At 38.6% G+C, this 22,364-nt stretch overlaps 1 protein-coding gene across 6 annotated transcripts in view; it reads left to right on the forward strand.

The window, feature by feature from the left end:
- The window catches only part of TRPS1 (transcriptional repressor GATA binding 1), a 253,272-nt gene that overhangs the window by 69,544 nt on the left and 161,364 nt on the right, over positions 1–22,364 (forward strand). For all 6 annotated transcript variants that reach the window (XM_055127564.1, XM_055127562.1, XM_004607657.2 and 3 more), the window contains one exon: positions 16,768–17,371. In XM_055127564.1, coding sequence (XP_054983539.1) covers positions 16,768–17,371 — 604 coding nt within the window. The remainder of the gene's footprint in view (positions 1–16,767; positions 17,372–22,364) is intronic.

Here is a 22,364-nt window from a genome sequence, read left to right on the forward strand (position 1 = left end):
ATATGGGATGCCGGGGATCGAACCTGGGTCGGGTGCGTGCAAGGCAAACGCCCTACCCGCTGTGCTATTGCTCTGGCCCCAAACTAGACTTTTTTGAATCATGAGAAAATCAGCCACAATACACACAGACACAGACACACTCACACACTGACACACATATACTGGCGCGCGCGCACACACACATACACTTACACACCTCTCACATACACACATAGACACAGACACTGACACAGGTATCCTCACACACATACACATTCACACACACAAACACACACACACCTCACACACAGTCTTTGTCTCTCGACCATCATTTTTCTTTCTTTTTTACTTTTTTTGCTTTTTTGGGTCAGACCCGGCGATGAACAGGGCTTACTCATGGCTCTGCATTCAGGAATGACTCATAACTCCTGGTGGTGCTGGGAATTGAACCCGGGTTGGCCTCATGCAAGGCAAACGCCCTACCTGCTATGCTGCTGTGCTGTAGCTCCAGCCCCCATCTTATTAGCCTCTGTCTGTCTCAATTTTTCTCTCTTCTGTATATCTAAATTCTTAATCCCTGGATGAGTGGCCTTAAGAAAACTCAAAACTTGAAAAACTGGAGGAAACATATTGCTTGGAAAACTGGGGAATTAGGAGTTTCTTTGCACTTCGAGTGAACAAACAAAACTCTTAGATGTGAAAGTATGAATAGAAATATTACTGAATAATCTCGGAGCCCGATATTCCATCATAAATGTGAGCTCCAGAGTATAGAGATCGGTGTACTCCTATTTGCCATTCTACCTTACAGCCCAGCACTGCACCAAGCTAATAACTGCTCAGTGTATATCTTTAAGTCAGTTAGATGGGATTTAAATTTGCACTGGTTATGAATAAACCAATGCCTCTATGGTAAGCTGCAGTTTAATCTTTTGATTAGTCTATCATCATGGAACCCTTTTGAGGATGAGTAACCAATGACTTAAAATTGTCTTTTTCTCAAAAAAGTCAACTTCTCAGCAATGGTTTCAGAAAATATAGCTAGCACTAGAGTATTAAAATACCCTTGCATTTATTTTTCAAGTCCGTGTCTCATGTGTTAATGTGTTCGTATCATTTTAGGTGTTGAGTAGTTTGTTTCAGAATTTTTGTAAAAATGCTTGAAATTTGGAGATGTTTGCCTGAAAGTTGAACAACATTGGGGCCTGCAGGACTGTGAAAGAGAGCATCGTTGTTGAAAGCATGATTGGCTGTTAAAGTGTTTTCCCGAAATGCAGAATTGAAGATAATATAAGAGAACAAGTTTACCCTAGCATAATAGCATTTCTCTAGTGAGATTTATGTTTATTCATAATATTTATGCTGGGAGGCTTTCACCATACTTTTGTTATTACTGTGGACCATCCAGGGCTTTGGAGTGCTTTGAATCTGATTTACAGTGAATGAAAGGTAGTAGAAGAAAGAACTATATAGTAAAGGTGAAATCATAAGCTGTAAAATAACTGTCCCTGAGAAGCAGGAATGTTGATTTAGAGCTATTAGTAGCAAACCTCAGTGTGGATTTCGTTCCATGGGTGTTTTCCCAAAGACCCAGGGAGTATCCTGGGCTGAACTACAGGCAGTTACCAGAAACTAGTGGGTTCTCTTAGTGTTTCATTTTTTTATTATGGTACCCTTAGGTCATGTCATGACTCAATCATTCTACTCAGGAATTTGCTTCTCATACTCAGATTTCTTTTTATTATTTCATTAACTCCATGACTGATCTCCCCGTGAAGATTTTCAGTGTTAAAGAGCTTATGTTTCTGGGGTAACTTGGAGGACCTTTTCACTGTCTCTCACAAAAACAGCTCTAGCAGGGCCAGAGAGAGAGCTCAGTGGGCCAAGTGTGTATTTTACATGTGGAAGGTTCCAACCCAGTGCTGTAAATTCTCTGAGAAGCAACAGGCGTGAGCCCGGAGCGCATAGTTAGTAGTGAACCCTCAACGCAGCCAGTATGGCTCCATAATAAAAATATAATAACAGAACCATTGTAACTGGGTAAAACATACTTCCTGCCGTTGTGCCATTGTAATTTCATGAGGGATGAGACATATTGGAAGCCTGAGTGAGTGGGGAGAAGTGAAGTGCCAGGACAGAGTCTGAGATGCCACAGAGGGCAGATGTCAGGCTTGAAGCTGCAGCTGATCAGAAGGCTAAGCCTCACAGCCCTGGCAGAGAGCGGGTGCTGAATCTGTGAGTTTCGTTTCAAGCTGGCACGTCGGAGGTGCTGAAAGCGATTCCATATTAGTAGTGCCTTCTTCTGTCTCCTCTGGAAGTAAACATTGGTCTATAGTCCATTTTCCACCCTCGTGATGTTATAGCTTCAGTTAAATATTACATTTTCTGGCCATTATAGAAACTTATCATTTAAAAAGGATATATGTGTCTGAGTGTGTATATAAATATACTCTTTAGGTAAAAATCAGAATGCGTAAATAACGTCTTCAGATATCCAGGGGAATCAGATACTGCTGTTTCAAACTGTAAAAGAATAAATACATGCCTGAAAGAATAAAAATTAGATTTTCAAAATAATCAAGCAATATGAGGCTATAAATGACAGAACTATTAAAAAAGTGATAAAAGGGGCTTTTAAAATTTGATGATATCTAATTGCTTTAATTAAAATATTTAAATAGGTTAAGTAGTAGATCAGTAAATAGTAGAGAGCAGTTGAGTAAATATGAAGCTAAATTTGAAGGATAAGAATTCGTAAGAGAGGGGAAGGGGATAGAAATTTTCAAAAGTATTGAGTAAAGTATTTAAATACACTAAGCTATACTACCATACATTTAGAGTTCCAGAAATAAAGAAATATAATGCAGGCAACTGATATTTGAAGAGATAATACAGATTTTCTAGAGCAAAAACAAGACATAAATACTCAAAAAGTTACTGCTTTGTAGCCTGACAAGAATCATACAAATAAATCCAGTCATAGATATATCATAATCAAAGTTAAAATGCCAAGACCCTTTACAGCAACTAGAGAAACAACGTGTCAACTATTCAAAAAGATAATTGTCTTGACAGCATTCTTCTTAGTAATAGTGGAATTCAGAAAAGTGAGAAACGCTATTCAGATTTTAAAGGCAAAACCTCAGTTAACCTAGAACTTGAAATGACATTTTGACATAAGTAGTAAAGCTGGAGCAGTGTGGATGATTGCTATAACCATAATCTACCTGATGCAGTTAAAAACGGGCAGATTAAAATATTGGGCAGAACTTGTGTCATTTGTAGGGGAAATGAACACAATTAAGTTTTTGCAAGGTATTGCCTGGAGTTAGTAAATTGTTATTCATACCTGGGAAATTTTAAAGATAACCTTTGAAAGAGTAGGAGACAGAGAACATTTATTAAAACTACAGAGGAGAAAATGGTATAAAAATAAATCATGTTTGTTAAATTTTGTGCATTCAAAGTTGCAGTGAAGAATCATGGGAAAAATGAACTGAAATTTCAAATCTAGGTAGTTTTAAAGAAAAAGTACAGATTTTAAACCTTAGTGAACATTTGTGGATGAAATTTTCCACTTTCAAGGTATTACTAATATTGTTATTTAAAAAAAATCACCTATAATTACAGTATGCACACTCAAAACATAAGCCTCTGGAGAGCTTGGACTTCTCTTTTTTTTAATGGGCAATTCCAGTAGAGAGCTGGGGTACCATGAGGTGCTAGGTAGGATTTGAACCCATGCTCCTTCATGAAAGGCTAGTGCATAAGACCTTTTTGAACCATCTCCCTAATCCCATAGCCCCATTGAAGTTGGAAGAAAAGAGTAGACTTGAATTTTAAGAGCAAATGCAAATCAAAGGAAAATTATGATAGCTTAATTAATTTTGTGAAGTAGATTTACTACAAGACCCATCTGAAAGATGAAAATCATGGTGGTGAGATTCAATTCTAGAAGATAAAATCATTTAAAATTCATTAAATTTAAATATAGACACAAAAAAATAAAAAATTGCCTGGCAAGTACAGGAAAAGTATGATAACCCTCACAGTGATAAATTTTAAGAAGTTCCTTTCATAAAATGTTGTGAAGAAAACTTAAAAATTAAAAAAGATTTTAACAGTAAAAATGAGCCTGATCTAATAAAATATAGAACCTGTACTCAACAGTTAGAGATTGCACACACTTTTCAAGATGCAAGATACAAAATTGGCAAATATTCATTCAAGAAAAAAATCAAATTTTACAGAAACAGTGTAGTATCTAGCCTATCATCTGATTCATTATAATTGGAGGGGGGAAAATGCAATTCATATATTTGTTCAAATGGATAAAATTACTCAGGAAAAAAAGGACACAATTATTCAGACAAATGCTAACCATGGAAATTAGTAAGATCACATTATTAATGTAAAAATGTAAACATTACAACAAAAGTATGAAAATGGATAAAAATGTTCTTTACATATGACCATATGACTTTTCACAGAGACTTAGGCAAATACTGGCAGTATCAGATAATGTTCATATTCCAGTAACTGCTTAATTTCACTCAGAAAAAAACTACTTGGAAATTCAGTAATACTTTTCACAAGATCAAAGCAATCCAACAAAAATCAGTCCAACAAAAATAAATATAATGGAAATATTTTACGTTAATGAATGTGAATAAATGACATTTGTATAGAGCATAGAGGTATGTAAACTAATTTGGCATGTTATAAACAAATTGAAGACTATATCTGCATTTCTATGCAGAGAGAAAATGAGTGTACAGCATATATGTACTAAATATAAATATCAAGTTATTCCATGATGTTTGTTTTTGTTTACAATTCTAGATTTGAATGTGTCTGAGTATATGTGTGTGTACACTTAAATACATTTACATTGATAAAATTTTAAGGCACCAGTCTATCACTTTCATTAATTCACATTTCCAATAAATACTTGACAAAATAACCGGTTTTCCTTCTTAATACAATATTTTTTAAAATCATCGATTAATCTTTGATTACTTATTGATTGGGATATTGAAAAATGCACGTATTTTTGCCAGTTTTTATGATGACAAGCTTGACTATTCATTAGGAGATTTATGGAATTATGACAGGGACAATGACAGTGAATTGTTTAAATATTTAGACTTTCTCATAAGGTGTGTAATGCAAAGTAGTAAATATCATTGGGTACAGACTGGCCAAATTAATATAGCCCTGTCTATCTTAAAAGAACTCTTTGAAAGGATGTAGCACTTGCATGCTCTGCTAATTCTGAGAATCAAATTTTATTAGAAGCACATAATTATCCGTATATATGAAAAAGCCTCTAAAAAGTTGAGAACGATACTGGTTGCATTTAGATCTGTATATGTTATATTACATGTTCTTTAACCAGTAAATCAGTGGCCTGTAATACCTTACAATGGACAAGTTCAGAATAGTTGAAATTGAAAATTTCCATTGGCAGTAAAAACATTACTTGGAATTATATAATCCATCAAGAATATAACCCATTATTGTATCGCCTTTATTTATAGGCATTACTTATTAGAAATTTCTGATTCATTGGGCTGAAGTCTTTGTCTAAGTGTTGGAAAAAGGTTAATTTTGGCTGTACTTCTTACTATTAGCTTTTATGCATTATTTGCCACTTGCATATCTTGTTTATCTCTCCTTTATGGCAAGGCATGTCTTTTTATTTTGTGGTGCCTAACCAGGTCTAATTCATGCAGGGTGTTTACTCTCTCTGAGCTATATCCTCAGACATGAGTTTCTGTTTGGACTATTTGATTATAATATTTTCTCTTTGAAAGCTAATTTGTAGGCAGAATGGGTTGGATCTAACTATTTTAATCTTTTCTTCCACTTTAAGGTGGCAATATCATCTAAAATGCTTTGCGTTTGACTGGAGAGAGGGGATAGTGGTCAGAGCACTGGCCTTGCATACAGCCAATCCGGTTTTCACCCCAATCTCCCAGAGTCCCCCGAGTCCTGCCAGGAGTGAGGGCAGTCCTAAGGGCAGAGCCAAGAGTTAGTCCTGAGCACTGCTTGGGGTGGCCCCAATAACCTGGAAGAAAAAATGGTTTGTGCTGTATGTGAAGGACTGAAGCGATAGCACAGTGGGTAGGGCGTTTGCCTTGCACTTGGCCGACCTGGGTTTGATTCCTCCATCCCTCTCGGAGAACCCAGCAAGCTACCAAGAGTATCCTGCCCGCACGGCAGAGCCTGGCAAGCTACCCGTGGCGTATTTGATATGCCAAAAACAGTAACAACAAGGTCTCACAATGGAGACATCACTAGTGCCCACTTGAGCAAATCGATGAACAATGGGGCGACAGGCTAGGACAGTGCTACAGTGCTATAAGCGCTGTATGTGAACCCCCTGTAAAACGAAAATTACTCCCAATAAGTAAAAATAATCAGATTATTTCAACTTAAAAATGTAATGACAGATTGAATGGAATGTTACTCATTTAGAATGTTAGTTTTTTTATTTATTTATTTTTATTTTTATTTTTTTTGCTTTTTGGGTCACACCTGGCGATGCACAGGGGTTAGTCCTGGCTCTGCACTCAGGAATTACCCCTGGCCGTGCTCAGGGCACCATATGGGATGCTGGGATTTGAACCCGGGTTGGCCGCGTGCAAGGCAAACGCCCTACCCGCTGTGCTATCTCTCCAGCCCCTGTTAGTTTTTTTTAATAGTATTTTGTAGACTGCTCTTACAGCTTCACCAGGATATATATTGTATTTTCATTTTCTAAAAGTTAACTTGTTTTCCATCTGCAATTCTTATTTTTGCTCAAATACTCTTTTTATCTGAGTTCTATTCCATCATTCTAGAGTGTCAGTAGTCTTCAGTTTTATTGATACTCCTTTATACCAAATGAAGCCTTTATTACCAAAATGACTTTCTTTATTAGATGCCAATCTTACGAAATGTATTTGAATTAAATCATTGTTATGTATTCATGTGTTATCTTGTGTGTAGGTTTGATTCCTTATTACCGGTTTCTTTCAGAATACTTATTTGTGCTTTTAGAGATGAAGTGAAACTGGAAGTTGACATTGAAAGGAGGAATGTAAAGTCTCGTCTCGCTGATAATCATGTATACTATAAGCTGGATTATTAAAAATAGAGATATTAAAAGAGGAAACTCATTCAGTTGATTTTTTTTCTCAAGCCTGGAAAACCCCGGTTCCTGAATTATGCAAATATTTTTTGATCTCTACTAATAAATGAATTGCTCTCAGGATGAAAGGCCACCAAGCTGGAAATAAGTGCATTTTTGGTCACTTATGGAAATTCTGTTAAGTTGGACAGGGAATAAAACATACTTTATCAAAGGAATTATGTTATTAGGTAAAATTTAATCTGCAATTCTTAGGTACTTTGATAGTTTCCTCTGGAGATGATGGGCCATTTAACGTTTTAATAAAAATTTATTTGACTTATGTCCTCTTCATCCAAAATGTTGCCCTGGGCATATTGTTTATATATATATGTATACATATACATATATATGTGTGTGTATATATATATATATATATATATATATATATATATATATAGCTGTGTCTCAGCTACTTCATGTGCATATGTATGGTAAAATTTTCGTTTAATTGTGTGAAATGTAACTCTGATTGGGAATTCTGTCTTTTTTTCTGGCAACTCCATTAGGGAGGCCCTCCAAATGGCATCATCTGTCCTCAGGTAGCCTGAATCTCAAATTTGCTTTCCCATTTCCAGGTACCCTGAGACCAATCTGTGCTTCACAACAGAATTGCAACTGTTCCAAAACACTTATTTATAACTTCGTTTGGCTTATAAGAACATTCACCTTTGTGACTCTCTTACACTATCAGTACATCTAAGACAGTGAACAATTTCACAAGCTTTCATGCCCAGCTTATTCTCAGACTTACCTCCTTTTTTCTATAAATAAATGTCTTTAATATCCTTAAAGACAAAAAAAAAACCTAAAAAATATAGAAAGAAAGAAAGAAAAGAAATGAAGTAGTTTGGCCTCATGTAGCTAGACATCCTAGAGGAATTGTTAATGAAGGACCTATGCAAAGGAGCACCTAGAATGTACAACCTCCAAAATATCCGTGAACTTCTTAGTGTTTCCTTTATGATTTTATGATACAACATATTAACTTCAGTTCTTCATACATACCCAGAGCAGTGTTAGCGCACTCCTTTGGTTGTTAAGAAAACCTTTACGAGAACTTTTATTTTCATTTTTCGGTGGGGGTGGGGCAGAGGAATCGGACCACATCTAGCTTTGCTGAAGAGCCTCCTCCAGGCGTGGTGCTTGGGAGTTGCTCCCTTCTGGTCAGAGGACTGTGGGATGCTGGGAATCAGTTAGGGCCTCACATGTGGAAGGCAAACATTCCACCACTGACCACATCCCCTCCCCTTTCATCTTCATTTTCAGGCAATTATAACTGTAAGTGAAAACATTACACAAGATTTTAATAAAAGTCAGTGTCGAAAATATCCTCAGAGACAGTTTCAGAGCAGCCCAGAGAATGATAGGTTTACTCTTGGGTTGAGTCATTTGGGAAGTTAAGTCTTCATGGATACAGTTGGGTATTAAGAAATGAAGGGAAAATTTTCCTCAATCTCTTTGAGATCTTCATGGTGAAGCTGGTAAAATGAAATGCATTTGGTAGATTAGAAGAGAGTTCAAACTACTGTAGTTTTGCACTGACTTAGGGATTATTCTTCAGTTATGTTTCTTATACTAGTAATTAAATTATTTTTTATTTGGAGGGACTTGGCATTATATTTGACAGTGCCTTCTTGGCTATTATTTGAGAGAATGATGTTTGTGGTGCATGTGTCCAAATCTTTCAGACAAGAATTCCTGCCCAAGTTAGTAAGTGTGTATTAACTACCAGACAACATATATTAAAGAATAACTATTATCAGGAGCTATATTCCTCGCATCATGCCATATCCTCCATTTTATTTTTTGTGAATTGACTTAACTGTACTTTAGACTCTTTATTTGGTGAAGGATATGAATGTTCTTTATGTTATTGTTTGGGATATCTATCTGTCTTAAAAGATGCTCCCCAAACAATGAAATAAAAAACATTACTGTTTGGATTATGTTTAGCAGTGTTGTGTTTCCAAAATTAATTGATAAAAGTATAAGTGCTAATGTTTAGAAGTAGAAAATACTGTGTTTTTACATGCACCTTAAATACTATTTTTTACAATGATGCTGCTCGTCTTAATTTATTTGTGAATATTCTCTTAAAGGGCTCACTTACATATGCTTGAGAGCTCATTCCAAGCTGAGTTTTAATTTGTCACTTTTTCTGACCAAATTAACTTCATGGGTCTTCCTGCATTATGTATGTCCTGGGAAGCAAAAACCATAAATGTACTTTGGCATTTTTATAAGCAATATAAAAGTGTATTTCATCACATAATTCCAAAATCAGTCTTTATCTTGACAAGATTCCTGGATAATTTTTATGCATGTTAGAATTTGAAAAACACTGCCATAGAAATTCATTCAGGTAACTGAGGAATTTATATTGCTGCAAGTTTGAAAATAGTGTTGATCTTTAAATTTATTTCCTATCATAAAAAGTTCTTCAAGCTTCTGGAGTACTCTGTAGCAGACTGTCCCTTGCTTCACCCACCACCGTCCCACATCTTGAGCAGTTTACCAGTTTACTGAGTAATTATTGAGCTCTGCTGTCTTCATATTAAGAGTAGTCAGACCTAGACTGCTAAGATTTTGGATAACAAAGATAGGAAGGACATGACCTGTGTTCTATTTAAGTCATAGTAGAGGGAGTGGGGAAGGCTGTCTTGTGAGTGTTTTCATGAAGCTGTTTAGAGCCTGGATCTGTTGTGTAGTTTGTAGACACCTGAAATGATTTCACAGCAAGATTTTGTTAAAAATCCAGGATATTCCCATTCAGGGGGCAAAAAAGTCTTGGAATCACCATTGCTTAAAACCCCAGCAGTTAGCGGCTGCCCCAGCCTGCGCTGGAAAAAATTGCTGTAGTTACACTCACTCTTTTCTTTCTTTTTGTGCAAAGAATCTTTCCCCAGCATTTCACCGTCCATTGCCATTTTTTTTTGTTCTACATTGCAGCGTTTACATTTTAATATTTGAAAGCTAAAAATTTAGGCCACCCAGTATTGAAACAGTGACCCCCGATTTGGGAGTAGTCTTGCCCGACATAGGACATGTGGACAGCTCACAGTTTTTCCATTTGTGTCTGTGAAATGGACTTTGACTTCAGTGGAATGGGAGATCATACATGCGTGAGTGCTTTGGATTCTTCAGAAACAAAGATGTGCGAGTTGAGCTTGTTATTGGAACCTTATTTTACCCTCTTCCTGTTCATGGTGCTTTCCTTTTCAACTTCAAACAGCTCTGACTGAAAACTGACCTCTGTAATTTATGTATGTCTGCTTGTCTGTCTGTCTGTCTCTCTCACTCTTTCTCATCTGTCTCTATCTCTCTATCTTTCCTCCTCCTTCCCTCTGTTTTTCTTATCCAGTATTCATATTCTAGGTCTGACTCCTCCTATTGCACAGAGAATAAAGTTTGACAGTTAAGTAGTAAGCTTCTAAACTTTGCAATCTGTAAGACCGTTGGCCGACACTCAGTGAGGCACACAGGTGTGCAAGGTATTCTGCTCGCCTGCTATGTCAAGTAGAGGTGCTTATTGAAAATAAATCACTATATCACTGTCATCCCATTGATCATCGATTTGCTCGAGCGGGTGCCAGTAACGTCTCCATTCATCCTAGCCCTAAGATTTTAGCAGCCTCTCTTTACTTGTTCTTCCCAACAGTGCTGCATTGGAGGCTCTTTCAGGGTAAGGGGAATGAGACCCATCATTGTTACTGTACTTGGCATATCGAATACACCACACCATGGAAAGCTTGCCGTGCGGGCAGGATGCTTTCAGTACCTTGCCAAGTTCTCTGAGAGGGAGAACTAGGCTGTAAGAGGAGCTTTGTTTTATAGTCTCTGGATCCTGGATCTTGGCCATTAATGGGATTACACGGCACCGGGGGGGGGGGGGGGAGGCCGGGAAGGGGGCAGTTGGTGGGTGTGGCTTATGGAAGCTCAATTTCTAGTTTTTGAAGGACTCCAACACTTTCTAAGTCTTTCTTGAACCACATTTGCATTTGTCCCACTGGACACATACTTCACAAGGCCAGATCTAGTGTCAGGATGGGAAAAGACCAAAGGGACCACTGCACAGGGGAACAGATTAAGGATATAAATGGGCCCAGCTTTTAGAGACTGACCCAAATTCTGAAGTCACTACCCTCCTTATCTTTCTTATTCCTCCCCCAGGTAGCAGTTTATTTTTTTTGGGGGGGAGGGCACACCTGATGGTGCTTGGGGCTTACTCCTGGCTCTATACTCAGGCTCACTTTTGGTGGGGGCTGAGGGGACTATATGAGATGCCAGACTAAACCCTTTCAGCCTCACACAAGGCACGTGCCTTAACCCTGAACTATCTCTGAGTCCATGGCAAAGTTTTTGGTTTTTCTTTTGAAGGGGGCCACACCAATTGATGCTCAGGGGTTACTCCTGATTCTGCACTCAGGAATTACTCCAGGTAGTGCTGGGGGAAACATATGTGATCCTGGGAATCAACCTGGGTTGGCTGCATGCAAGACAAGCACCCTCCCCGCTGTACTATCTTTTTACACCCCCCCCAGTTTTTTGTTTGTCTGTTTGTTTGTTTTGCCTTTTGGGTCACACCGGGCAATCAGTGCACAGGGGTTACTCCTGGATCTGTATTTAAAATGATGTTTCATGGTTACAGGGCATGGGGAAAGGAAAGAGGGATGCCAACGTACAAGATTGTAAACTTAAACTTTACCGAGAGTGCAGACTGCTGAAAACGCAGAAAATAGGGCTTTGATTTAATTTTAGAATATTTTTACTGGTTGATTTCCCCAGTTTACTTATTCACTATGAATGTTACTTGCTTTATAGCTCTCTGTCAGGCACTATTTGTTCCATTTTATGATGAGAAAACTGAGGCAGTTTTTTAATCAACTATCCAAAATGACAAAAACAATGCATATGATTATAATTCAGACGTTCAGAGCCTGAATGATGACCTAAATTCTCAAGTGGTCTAAATTGTTTCTCCAGAAAAACTGTTGTTTTAAATTATTTTGTTCTTTGGTTTTCTACCATCTTACATAAGTCCTCTTATAAGTGAGTTTTTGTCCTTGTTTCCTAGTATCTATCTTTCTGTCTCCCTGAGGATTTTAGGGATAGAACCCAAGATCTCATTCATGCAAGGCAGGTTCTCTACGGATATCCCATTCTTCATACTAATAATAAGATTTCTAGAAATCTCATTCTTTTATTATTTTTTTCTAATTTTGTACTAGCACCCCTGAATTTTTGTAGATGTAGCAGTGGCTATGTGAGTCTTAATTTATAGGCAAGGATCTCAACACAGCTTTGGGGAAATCCATAAACTTGCTGCCTCATTGGACGTTGCACACATTAAAATTGAGAGAAACTCAGTCACGGCTTGTGCATGTACTTCCCAAGTCGGTTATGGTTGTCATCATTCAGTAGATTGGGTGGCATAGCCTTATTGGCATGTTTCCTGGGTATGTTCTGAAGTTGAATCATTCTAATGGACGTTTGCTGGTAATGTTGAACTTTGCAAACAGGATTTTCAGGTTGGATTTTGAGTTTAGGAGTTTCTCTCTCATTGATTGGTTCATCCCCAAATGTTGTTTGGGTAAGGAGATTTTTTGGATGAGGTTCCTAGAGGTTCAGGGTCTTAGATGAGTCCCACACGTTGCATTCTATAAGGAGGAAGACTTGGTAGAGGAGTTTTTTGTGTTTGGAGATTGTCAGGCCTTCTTTTTGCTGGCAGAATTCTTGTTGTTGGTCACAGACATGAAGAAGGGTTAGAACTGATTCAAAAGCTTTAATTAAATATTAGATATCTTTTGTTGGTGGTGATGGTGGGGTGCTACCAAGCATCTCTCTGGGGCATTGGAACGTAAGAGCAATAGCACAGTGGGTAGGGCATTTGCCTTGCACGAGGCCGACCTGGGTTCAATTCCTCTGCCCCTCTTGGAGAGCCCAGCAAGCTATCAAGAGTATCCTGCCCGCACAGCAGAGCCTAGCAAGCTACCCGTGGCGTATTTGATATGCCAAAAACAGTAACAACAAATCTCACAATGGAGACCTTAGTGGTGCCCGCTCAAGCAAATTGATGAACAACTGACGACAGTGCTGCAGTGCTACTTGACCAACTAAACCCGGTGGTTCAAAACTAAGGTCCTGTGTTGCTGGGAACCCCCAGGGTCACCGTCATGGTAGGTGGGCACTTATACTCAGGAGGACCATGTGGTACCAGGTTTGAATGTACTCCTGAACACTGAGTTGTTTCCCAGGCCCCTAAATATTGTATTCTATGGTCAGTTCAGTACATCATCAAATTAACTTTTTTTTATCTTTACTGCTTTAATGATGAAAATTGGAGAAAACAGTAAGAAATAAAAGATACATATTGTTCAGTAAGCTGTAAGCTGACAGTAATAAGAAAATATTTCTATATCACATTAAGTGCTCTTTTCTAGTATTTTCTATACTGGGCCAAGGTCGTTTTACATATCTTTGATTGTTTTCATAAGATAGGGGCATTCTTTTGGATTTCTACCTCTTCTATAATCCTCAGAAGAGAAATACAGGAAAAATTGCAGTCCCAGTGTGATTGAAAATAGTCATTTAACCAAGCTAAGCAGGTGCTTGCAGTTGATTCCCCTATCCTTTGGGTAGAAGTACTCACTGTGATCTCCAAAGCCCCAGGCAACTGTCTACCTGGCTGACATCCTTCTAATTGATTTTTCTGCAGTGACCTTTTTCAGTAGAATTTTGCCTTTTCCCCCCTTCCTCTTCCTGCAACAAAGATAGATACTTTCATCCTTTGGTTTCTTTTTCAGGAACACCTTTCCAAGGACCCAGAGTAAACTTCTACCCCATTATCATCCTTTGTATTCTGTTCTTAGTGCTTAGTACTCTTTACAGTCCATTGTGAAGCTAGTCATTCCTGTTAAATTCTGAACACTTAAGAACAAGCACTGTTAGTCTTTTTTCTAAAATTAATGTGTTCTCAGTACCTGCAAATTCATACTGTGTCTATAATGACAGTTTATTACAGATTTTGCAGTAACTTTAAGTGACTCATCTCACAACTTATCTCGTTAGTTTACATTGTTAATGCCTAACAGAATTCAACATGGCATTCACAGCCCTATCATTACAGTAGCAATTCTTTTAACTGGCATTTACTTATAGAGTAACAGAAGGTCTTACAGTTAGAAATGTACAATGTAAGGTATAGTGTATTCCAGACTCTTCTCTTTATTTTTTTATTAGAACACTGTGATTTACAAAAATGTTCATGATAGAGTTGTGTCAGGCAGATAATACTCCCACACCCACCCCACCCCTAATGTCTCCTTCACTCCACCAGTACCCAGGTTCCCATCTGTAGTGATTGACTGTTGTATGATTTTAACCTAGGTAAATAAAGAAATTAAAGTCACTTAATACAATATCATATACTGCCTGTTCTCATTTACATAACTAAATTTTCAATTCTGGCATCTGAAATATATTGCATTAAATCTTATTTTGTACTTGAATCTTACTGCAGTAATCATCGTATCTTCCCTGTCATAAATTAAACTTTTTTTTTGCCCGCCTTGGCAGGCAGATAACAAATTTATTTCATATTACTTAGTCAGAAAACGTTAAAAGGTTTTGATCAGAAAATAAATTAATAAAAATCTATTTGGGATGATTAATTGCTATATGTTTTTAACCTTTCCTAATCCAGTAGAGGACAACCAGATGCACCATTAGTGAGTGCCAAACTCAATGCCACATGATGGAAATTTTTCTCCTGTCCTTTATTTATTTATGTATTTATTTATTGCTTTTTGGGTAAGACTTGGGGATGCACAGGGGTTACTCCTGGCTCTGCACTCAGGAATTACCCCTGGCAGTGCTCAGGGTACCATATGGGATGCTGGGAATCCAACCCGGATTGGCCTTGTGCAAGGCAAACACCCCCCGCTGTGCTCCAGCCCCGAGACTTCAGGATTTTTATATTGTTCCTTTCTGAACTTCTGCCATAGTTCTCTGATATGCTGTTAATTTCTTTTTGGATGATTTTCCACTTCCTGCTGTTTGTTCAGCAGTACCAAGATCTCATCTTGGAGGGCTCAGGCCTTTGCTCGGCTTCTGTTGTTCTGTTGTTCAGAGCTTCTATTGACTTTTGGAAATACCACCTGCCAGGTTCTCCATTTCTCACCGTAGTAGCTTCTTCCTTGTGATTCTCATACTTTCTTGGGCTTTGCCTACTATGTATGTTTTTGTTACTTTGAACTCATTATAGTGTCATTAAGACACAGAGCATTTACTGGTGTTTTTTATATTTTCAGTGGTTTTGTTTTTGTTCATTGAGCTTGGTTGGATTCTACATTTTCTGTATTGTTTTTCTAGTGGTGTGTCTGTGCTGGGGGTGAGTCTTTCAAGTGAACGCCCCTCCTCCCCGACCCGGAAGATGCTGAGGGATTAAGCTGTCTTCTCCATCCACTGAGGACGGGAAGAGAAACATATAGTTTGTGAGCTTCTAGTTTGTTTAGAAGATCTGTGACTTCAGGAGGTGTGGTGTGGGTTCTTAATATGGCCCAGGTCCAGTGTGAAGGCTGGGACCCACTGGAACTCCAGGCTCTGTGTATTCCTGATCTTTTGTGTACTCATCTGTATGTATGACTTTGAGGCCATACTTTCTCTGTTAATCAAATGTTTGTCCTAATTCAACAGTTAGGATGACACATTCAGCAGAGGATGCTGTGAAATTCATCATTCTCCTTGCTTATCTTTTAAATGTAAGCACACACCTACGCACACTTTGGATGAATATAACTGTATGGCCTCAGTATTGCTTTTTGCACCTAACACACTCACTTTGTTGAGTTTTTTTTTTTTTTTTTTTTTTGTGTGTGTGTGTGTGTGTGCTTACAGGTAGTTAGAATGTTCAGGAAAATCATGTTTTAATATATTTTCTTTACTCAGTTATATAGCTCCATTGCCCATATTTTATGACTAAATAATTTAAACTTAGTGGTAAAAAAGAGCATAGTAATCAGGTATACTTTATTTTAATATATTTAAGAGCTGTGCTTCCCCTCAGCGTTACGAAGTCATGTGTAATTTTTGGTGAAATATCTCAATGTAGTTAAAATAGCCAGTGAAAACCTCCCACTGATGAAGTACAGTGGAAATAGGAGTATATAAATAATACAGAATCCATGATTCTCTGCTTCAGGTAAAATGAACACAGCAGATCTTTTCATCATAAAGGAAACTGACGAGTTTTAATGTGAAACCAGCCAGAGTGCCTCTGTGTGCATGCATGTGTGTGTATCTGTTTTTACTAATGCAACAAAAGAGAACATCCCCTTCTATATTTAGAACCGAAAATGCTAGTTAATTGCATTCCCATTTCTTGGATTTGAGACAGTTACATTTCGTTCTACCTATCATGTTTCATGAGATGAAATTCAGGTGCATAAAACTGGCTTTTGTGTGTGTGTGTGTGTGTGTGTGTGTGAGAGAGAGAGAGAGAGAGAGAGAGAGAGAGAGAGAGGGAGAGAGAGAGAGAGAGAGTGTGTGTGTGTGTTGTTTTTTTGAGCTCCAGAATTCGCTAGATTCCCAGTGACTCTGTCCTTCTTCTCCAGGAGAGCGCACAGCTGCTACAAATGCCGTCAGTGCAGTTTCACAGCTGCAGAAACTCAGTCACTACTGGAGCACTTCAACACTGTTCACTGCCAGGAACAGGAGATCACTACAGCCAACGGCGAAGAGGACGGTCATGCCATCTCCACCATCAAGGAGGAGCCCAAGATTGACCTCAAGGTCTACAGTCTGCTCAGCACAGACTCTAAAATGGGGGAGCCCGCGGCCGAGAGCGTGGTGAAGAGGGAGAAGCTGGAAGAGAAGGAAGGACTCAAAGAAAAGGTCTGGTCCGAGAGCGCCAGTGATGACCTGCGCAACGTGACATGGAGGGCGGCCGACATCCTGCGGGCCAGTCCGTCCTACACGCAGGCCAGCCTGGGCCTCCTCACGCCTGTGGCGGGCACCCAAGAGCAGACCAAGACTCTAAGGGATAGCCCCAATGTCGAAGCTGCCCATCTGGCGAGACCTATTTATGGCCTGGCTGTGGAGACCAAGGGATTCCTTCCGGGGGTGCCAGCTGGCGGCGAGAAGTCCGGGGCCCTCACCCAGCAGTATCCTGCATCGGGAGAAAGCAAGTCCAAGGATGAATCCCAGTCCCTGTTACGGGTAGGAAGGTTTAATTTTTAATTCATTCATCTCTCTGGCAGGGGGGCTGGGGGCGCAGCCACGCGCTGTAGATTCCCCAGCAGAGTCTTTGGAAATGAAATGGAATGGCCTGTACCACTCCGGGATGGGAACTCACGGGGCTGAAGTCACAGGGCTGATAGCTCCATGTGTCTCGGTGTCCTGGATATGTATTTCAGGCGGGGGGTGTGGGGGGGTGGTAGAGAGGGGTTAGGCAGTCACTCGGATCTCACTGCTCTTTGCTCAGATTGAGTGTTGGCTAATCATTTCTGGTGATTATGCAAAAGAGCAAGGCCACACTTGGAGCAGGGCGGTTCAGAATTCCAGAAGGATGCACATCGGGCTACATTAAAATAACAAATTGACTTTTTCAGTTTGAAGGTGGTGTGACATAGTAGGTGGTTCATAAGGAAATCAGCAGTGGAGATGCAAATCGCTCAAAATGCAAATCCCTTGGTGAGATGTCAATACAGAAATGCAGAGGTTTTTTTTTTTTTTTACAATTTACAGTAGATATTTGTACAAAAAAGCAATGCTAATGGTTACTTAGTTGCTTGGAAGAGGGAGGGAGAAAAAGAGAAATGTAAATGCGAGTTGTGTGAAGACCTTTAAAGAGAATTGCTCATTTACTGTCATCTGGTTATTTTTCTGGAGGTGGGTGGAGGTTAAAGGTAGTTCCCACGGGCAGAAACAAAACAAATCCTCCCAGTAGGATAAGATTCTTGCTTGTTTCATGCTGCATCAAGAAATTCTCAGGAACTATTTTTGGTTTTGAAAATTCATAAGCTCCAAGTGAGTGATGCTTTTTTGCCTAAGGCCCCACTGCTTGGAAGTTTCACCTTGACCCAACATAAACATGAGAGATTTTGGGAAGCTCTGTTGCTAGATAGAGGAGAGGATCAGAAGCGGCTAACCTTTACAAGAGTCAAGTTAGGAAATCTCTCCAGCTAGTCTAGCGCTGTGACCTGCAGTTAGAGACCACGGACTCTCTCTTCCTGGATTCTAGGGAAAACTTCTCTGCTACTCTGCTTTCATTACCCTACTTTGATTTCCTGCAGATTCTCTGAAGCCTCCCTGGGCTTCACAGGGTTTTTTTTTCCCCTTAGGGAGTGAGAAACACCCATTCAGGTAGACAGTGGAATAGGAAAGCTGTTTCTTTACCCTTCCAGCAGCCTTACCCTGGAGCTAAGGGAAGGTTTTGAATTTAGAAGAGGGTGGCCCCCGATATGCTGAGAAACAAAGCAATCTACCTTCAGGGAAGGAACAAGTTTATGCATAACTTTGGAAAGTAGAGAAATAGTTTCTCTGCCCTTTAAGATGATGTTCCATTCAGGAAGCTTCTTAAAGACAAATATATAGCCGGTGCTACTGCATTCTTATTTCCATTATTTTCTTAACATGTCAGGACTTTTGCTCTCTACTGGCTATTATAGTTTCTGGTTTAAAGCAGGAATGGATTGATTTGTATTTATAAGCATTTTATATTGCACCTCGAGATTGCAGTATCAGTTTTTGTTTTTTTTTTTACATCCGTATTCCGTCCCTCTCGGGGAGCCTGGCAAGCTACCCAGAGTGTCTTGCCCGCATCACAGAGCCTGGCAAGCTACCTGTGGCGTATTCGATATGCCAAAAACAGTAACAAGTCTCACAAGGGAGATGTTACTGGTGCCCGCTCGAGCAAATTGATGAACAATGGGACGACAGTGCTACATCCCTGTAACTAGAGCTCTCCACAGGACAGGAGAGATAGTATGTGGGCAGAGCGCTTGCCTTGCTCAAGGCCTATCCCCAGCACCCCACATTGCCCTGAGTCCTGCAGGAGTGATCTCAGAGCACAGGCAGGAGTAAACCCTGAGTAACACAATATGTGGCTCAGATACTCCCCCAAATGAGAAAATACAACTGTTGACCCCCTTCTCCTCAAAATTGCTTTCATCCATTATGATGTCTGTAGTTTATACCAAATTATTAAACTCTTTCTGCCACCCTGCACTACAAACTTGGAATAATAATTCATTAGCAGTGAAATAATTCAAAAACTTGACCATAAAGATGAATTCTTTGAGCAGGCAGAGGGTGATGCTGCTTTTTTAAAAAATTGTTTTTCTTATAATCTTCCACTTCCTTAATTTCTCTGACTTCAAGTTTCTGTTGCTCCGTTTCAACTGGCTTTTCAGTTCCTCCACATTAGCTGCTGAAATAACAGATCTTCAGTGAAAGATACTTAACCATGGTGTTTTTGCAAATGGTGAAATTTCTTTCTGTGGGATTTGCATGCACTCACACATACACACATATGCACACACATATATGACTAGTGTTGGATCATTCTTCTGTGATTTCAGGAGCATTTGAATTTTTAAAATGGACATTTGGTCGGGGTGTCATGGCTCAGCATTAGAATTTCTGTCTTTCATATGTGGGTCCTTGAATTTGATCACACACACACAAGCAGAGAGAGAGAGAGAAAGAGAGAGAGAGAAAGAGAGAGAGTGAAAGAGAGAGAGAGAGCATTTTTATTGTATTTGAATAGTGCTTTTCAAAAATCCGTTTTATTTGATATGTGAAGGAGGAAGTACAGGTAATTAAATTAGTTGCAAAATAGTGTATTAACTGAATTGATAATATTTAATGAGCATATGTCTTACTGATGAGCTTCCTAAGATACCTAAGGGAGTTATAAAGCAGAGAACATTTTACAGAATTTTTCAGGAATTCTACTTTGGTGGCAGAAATTGATAGGGCTAAGCTATCCTAGCAACTACTCCCTAATTCATACTTCAGACATCAGTCAGAGCTACCCACCAGAATATAATTTTGCCTGAAGGTTAAAGAAAGGTACCCCAGTAAACTTCAATTCCTTACTTGTGAAGGCCTAGTTTTGGAGGTTGTAATGAGGCCTATAAAAGTGTGTGCATTAGAGGACCAAAGAGATAGAACTGTGGGTAGGGTGTTTGTTTTGCAGGCACCTCACCTCAGGTTTGATCCTGGCTCTGTATAGTTCTCTGGAGCCCCACTAGGAGTGATCCTTGAGCACAAAGTCAAGAATAAACCAGGTATACACTCAGGTGTGGCCCCCAAACAAGGCTAATACAGACATTAGGCATTCAGTAACATCTTACGTTATTTGGAACGAAGATAGAATGATGAGTTTCTGTAGTCGAATGGGACTTGCAAGTACCTTTAGTTTAATATGTTTTAAAATTGTAAACAATTTAAGGGAAAATAGGCTTAAAGGTGATTTAAGATATGCATATAATAGTATTGGAGAAATTATAGAAATTATACTTGTCAAACACAATTATGCAAATATATTCTAGTCCTAAAAGTAAAAAATATGCTGTTTGTTTCTACTGTAGAGCAATACCAAGAATTAAGTATGAAAAATTTGTTTCACAGACAATGTTCATTTAAAATAGTTTATCAGTATGCTGGTATATATGAAAATATTCTTAAAAGGGTACACAATGTTATTAAGATCGTATTACAAAGCATATCAATTTAATGTTTGTTTCAGAAGATTGGTCTTTCTGATAAATTTTAAAGTAGTTTTAGTTAAAAAATTGTTGTATTCAAGATAAGGAAAGAGAGACTCGTTTGAAAATGTTATCTTTGCTTTTTTATGTTTTTTGGTTTCACTTTTAATTTTGGCAAAAACCCACCATTTTTATTTTCATTTAGGAAATACTTTGTTTTTCTGTTATTATGGTATTGATATTGTTAGAAAAAGTTTTAATTATCTGCATGACCTTTATCAACATTGTACTTTGTGATTAGGAGTGCATTAACATAACTTTCTCTTTGGCAATTGCTTATGAAAATTAAATTTCAAAATATTTATGCAATATTCCTATAAAATCAGTTTTATGAATAAGATGAAATATTAAAGCCTTTAGACTGCTAGAAATAGTTCGATCAGTAAAAGTTTGCATAAAAGCTTTCAATTGTTACTCTTAAAACTTCTAAAATAGATCTTGTAGAACATGAATAAGCTTCTAAAATGTTCCAAAAATGCCATGTTTTCATTTACACTTAAATCTGGCTCTGTGAGTAGGTTGACATACTTAACATTGCAAGTGCTTGAAGCAAACATTAATTGGTTTTATACATTCAAAGAGATTGTTCTTTCTTATTCTAAATCAGGCTGTATAATGTAGTCAGAATCAGTATAGTGTTGCACCTTTTCTGCCCAATTTCTTCTACAATGTATAATACATCAGAACTTTATTTTCTAGATAGACTTTTTATGTAAATGCAGCTGTATTATTCTTCTTATTTCTGCGATAAAAAATTATGATTTTGTTCTTATAATCGACATTTAAATTAGATTTTGCAACCTAGAAAGCTTAGTCTTTTAGCCGATAATCACATTAGTAGAGACAAAATATGTTATTGTGTTTCACAAAGATTTTGCCAGTGTCTTAACGCATTTTTCACTTGTTAATAGAACTCAGAAATATAATTAAGTTTAGTCTGTGAATCTGCAGGGAGAGTTTATGGCATGCAAGCATTCAAGGAAACTAACTCCTTTATGTCGTTCGTCAGAACAGTGTGCCTCAGAAGACAACTCACCCACCCAAATCCTTCCAGAGCCCTGGCTAGCCGGGTTACTGGCCCACTTCCTTCATGCAGGAAGGGGGAAAACGAATATTGCTGTGATGAATTTTTGCCGCCAGTGTAGATTCATCGAGGAAGCTGTTTCCAGTGTAACATGTCCTGTTGCCACTCTTGGTTTTGGAAATATCCAGCCAATCTGGAAGTTGAGTTTCAAGTCCTGGGGTTGAGTTCCAAGTTGAGTGGCTGTCAAAGGGAGGGCCTCTCTGTTCATCTCTCTCTTCTAGGGGAACATAATGCTTGCCCTCCTCAGATGGGTGCTGTGCCGCTTAGTTAATTAATGTTTGTCAGGCCATTTGAGATCGTCAGATGCTGAGTTCTAGATAAGTCCAAAGTGCTTTATCTCTTAAATGTGATACCA

The sequence above is a fragment of the Sorex araneus genome, chromosome 2 (genome assembly GCF_027595985.1).
Source record: "Sorex araneus isolate mSorAra2 chromosome 2, mSorAra2.pri, whole genome shotgun sequence".
Classification (NCBI taxonomy): domain Eukaryota; kingdom Metazoa; phylum Chordata; class Mammalia; order Eulipotyphla; family Soricidae; genus Sorex; species Sorex araneus.